The sequence below is a fragment of the Perca flavescens genome, chromosome 13 (assembly GCF_004354835.1).
Source record: "Perca flavescens isolate YP-PL-M2 chromosome 13, PFLA_1.0, whole genome shotgun sequence".
NCBI lineage: Eukaryota > Metazoa > Chordata > Actinopteri > Perciformes > Percidae > Perca > Perca flavescens.
Genome location: NC_041343.1, coordinates 28,433,375 through 28,437,125, shown reverse-complemented (window position 1 = coordinate 28,437,125; position 3,751 = coordinate 28,433,375). Strand labels below are relative to the sequence as shown.

The following is a 3,751-nucleotide window of genomic DNA, read 5'->3' as shown; positions in this document are numbered from 1 at the left end:
CTCGTCTCTGCCTGATGTTTGTCACGTTTGGAAATTATAAGAATTTCTGCTCCTTATTTCTGTATAATTTCTAACACAATTGAAATGATTTACCTTATACTTGGGAGGATTCAATCGTGCGCATGTCCTTCTTCCTGTAGTGACCTTAACTTAGAAATGTACTTAACCACGGGCCCCCAAACGGAATCAGATTTCCCCGCAGATCCCTTTTTAAGCTGAATTTAATTTTCTCCAGGGACAAGAACATCATGAAGTCTTTAAGCCATAAAGAAGCTTTGGGGGCAAATGTTGACTTCCTTTCCAACAAAATTCTTCTACGTGCTAATAAAGATGCAAAGGCAATAGCATCCCTTATTTTCCTCCCAAGCAATCTATGGTCTAAACTCACAAAATTATTTAAGTAAAATAAAGTCATAGTTGGTCGAAAAAAGTAAAGTCATAGTATAGTATGTCGAAAGTTTAAAAAAAAATGTCATACTATGTTGAAAAAAGTACAAAAAGTCATAGTATAGTATTTTGAAAGTCATAGTATAGTATGTCGAAAAAAGTACAAAAAAGTCATAGTATAGTATTTTGAAAGTCATAGTATAGTATGTCGAAAAAAGTACAAAAAAGTCATAGTATAGTATGTCGAAAAAAGTACAAAAGTCATAGTATAGTATGTCGAAAAAAGTACAAAAGTCATAGTATAGTATGTCGAAAAAAGTACAAAAGTCATAGTATAGTATGTCGAAAAAAGTACAAAAGTCATAGTATAGTATGTCGAAAAAAGTACAAAAAAGTCATAGTATGTCGAAAGTCATAGTATAGTATGTCAAAAAAAGTATAAAAGTCATAGTATAGTATGTTGAAAAAAGTACAAAAAGGTTATAGTATAGTATGTTGAAAAAAGTCATAGTATAGTATGTCGAAAAAAGTACAAAAAGGTTATAGTATAGTATGTCGAAAAAAGTCATAGTATAGTATGTCGAAAAAAGTACAAAAAAGTCATAGTATGTCGAAAGTCATAGTATAGTATGTCAAAAAAAGTATAAAAGTCATAGTATAGTATGTTGAAAAAAGTACAAAAAGGTTATAGTATAGTATGTTGAAAAAAGTCATAGTATAGTATGTCGAAAAAAGTATAAAAGTCATAGTATAGTATGTCGAAAAAAGTACAAAAAGGTTATAGTATAGTATGTCGAAAAAAGTCATAGTATAGTATGTCGAAAAAAGTACAAAAAAGTCATAGTATGTCGAAAGTCATAGTATAGTATGTCAAAAAAAGTATAAAAGTCATAGTATAGTATGTTGAAAAAAGTACAAAAAGGTTATAGTATAGTATGTTGAAAAAAGTCATAGTATAGTATGTCGAAAAAAGTATAAAAGTCATAGTATAGTATGTCGAAAAAAGTACAAAAAGGTTATAGTATAGTATGTCGAAAAAAGTCATAGTATAGTATGTCGAAAAAAGTACAAAAAAGTCATAGTATAGTATGTCGAAAAAAGTTCACGTCATAGTATAGTATGTCGAAAAAAGTACAAAAGTCATAGTATAGTATGTCGAAAAAAGTACAAAGTCATAGTATAGCATGTTGAAAAAAGTCATAGTATGTCAAAAATAAACTTGCCTGAAAATTAATAGTATTTCTGCTCTTTAGTCGTGACTGTTTTCTTAAACTGTGTGAATAGGAGCACTTTTAGACACAACTAGTATATTAAAGTTTAATATGTAGATTGGTTTTAAATAACTTACATAACACTGATTATCAGGGTCTGCAAATATAAATATTTCCAACAATTTACTTGAATGAATTTGTCGTTTATTGAACTGAAATTACAACTTTCACAAAGGCATCATTTCAAACACTTTTGGTCATATTCACGTATATTATTGACAGAGAATCCGGTTTCTTTCTGAAGTCCGATAACGAGCGATATTAGAGGAACTGTTGCGTTCTACAGGAAGGCCTTGTGTTGTTGGCAGCATCCATCCAGGGCTGATGGGACTTCAGGGTTTCAGATTCTGCACAGCTTCAGAGGGAAGTTCTCCGTGATGAGGTGGTCATCATACAAAAAAGTTATAGTATAGTATGTCGAAAAAAGTACAAAAGTTATAGTATAGTATGTCGAAAAAAAAGTACAAAAATGTTATAGTATGTCAAAAAAAGTACAAAAGTCATAGTATAGTATGTCGAAAAAAGTACAAAAAGGTCATAGTATGTCGAAAAAAGTCATAGTATAGTATGTCAAAAGTCATAGTATAGTATGTCGAAAAAAGTATAAAAGTCATAGTATAGTATGTCGAAAAAAGTACAAAAAGGTTATAGTATAGTATGTCGAAAAAACTCATAGTATAGTATGTCGAAAAAAGTATAAAAGTCATAGTATAGTATGTCGAAAAAAGTACAAAAAGGTTATAGTATAGTATGTCGAAAAAAGTACAAAAAAATCATAGTATAGTATTTTGAAAGTCATAGTATAGTATGTCGAAAAAAGTACAAGTCATAGTATAGTATGTCGAAAAACGTTCACAAGTCATAGTATAGTATGTCGAAAAAAGTACAAAAGTCATAGTATAGTATGTCGAAAAAATAGTATGTCGAAAAAAGTACAAAAGTCATAGTATAGTATGTCGAAAAAAGTACAAAAAAGTCATAGTATGTCGAAAAAAGTCATAGTATAGTATGTCAAAAGTCATAGTATAGTATGTCGAAAAAAGTATAAAAGTCATAGTATAGTATGTCGAAAAAAGTACAAAAAGGTTATAGTATGTCGAAAAAAGTCATAGTATAGTATGTCGAAAAAAGTATAAAAGTCATAGTATAGTATGTCGAAAAAAGTACAAAAAGGTTATAGTATAGTATGTCGAAAAAAGTCATAGTATAGTGTGTCGAAAAAAGTACAAAAAAGTCATAGTATAGCATGTCAAAAAAAGTCATAGTATAGTATGTCGAAAAAAGTTCACAAGTCATAGTATAGTATGTCAAAAAAAGTACAAAAGTCATAGTATAGTATGTCGAAAAAAGTACAAAAGTCATAGTATAGTATGTCGAAATAAGTACAAAAAAGTCATAGTATAGCATGTCAAAAAAAGTACAAAAAAGTCATAGTATAGTATGTCGAAAAAAGTACAAAAAAGTCATAGTATACGATGTCGAAAAAAGTACAAACAAAGTCATAGTATAGCATGTTGAAAAAAGTCATAGTATGTCAAAAATAAACTTGCCTGAAAATTAATAGTATTTCTGCTCTTTAGTCGTGACTGTTTTCTTAAACTGTGTGAATAGGAGCACTTTTAGACACAACTAGTATATTAAAGTTTAATATGTAGATTGGTTTTAAATACTTTGCATAATAACACTGATTATCAGGGTCTGCAAATATAAATATTTCCAACAATTACTTGAATGAATTTGTCGTTTATTGAACTGAAATACAACTTTCACAAAGGCATCATTTCAAACACTTTTGGTCATATTCATGCATATTATTGACAGAGAATCTGGTTTCTTTCTGAAGTCCGATAACGAGCGATATTAGAGGAACTGTTGCGTTCTACAGGAAGGCCTTGTGTTGTTGGCAGCATCCATCCAGGGCTGATGGGACTTCAGGGTTTCAGATTCTGCACAGCTTCAGAGGGAAGTTCTCCGTGATGAGGTGGTCATCATGAAGCACCATGACAACGTTGACTTCAAACTCTAAAAAAGGACATAAACATCTCAAATGTCTGAATCTGAACCATTAGTCGTTTATTTAAGGTGGAATTCAT

At 30.0% G+C, this 3,751-nt stretch overlaps 1 protein-coding gene across 2 annotated transcripts in view; it reads right to left on the bottom strand.

Annotated features, from left to right (window-relative positions):
• Positions 1-1,856: 1,856 nt before the first annotated feature.
• vps26c (VPS26 endosomal protein sorting factor C) overlaps positions 1,857-3,751 on the bottom strand; it is an 11,332-nt gene continuing 9,437 nt past the window's right edge. The window contains exons 8-9 of one of the 2 annotated variants that reach the window (XM_028595377.1): positions 3,589-3,680; positions 1,857-1,989 (exon numbers count right to left, since the gene is read on the bottom strand). In XM_028595377.1, the coding sequence (XP_028451178.1) occupies positions 3,598-3,680 (83 nt within the window). In that variant the 3' untranslated portion in view covers positions 1,857-1,989; positions 3,589-3,597. Of the gene's footprint in view, positions 1,990-3,381; positions 3,681-3,751 lie in introns of those variants that run through there. The other variant, XM_028595376.1, reaches the window with a different exon arrangement.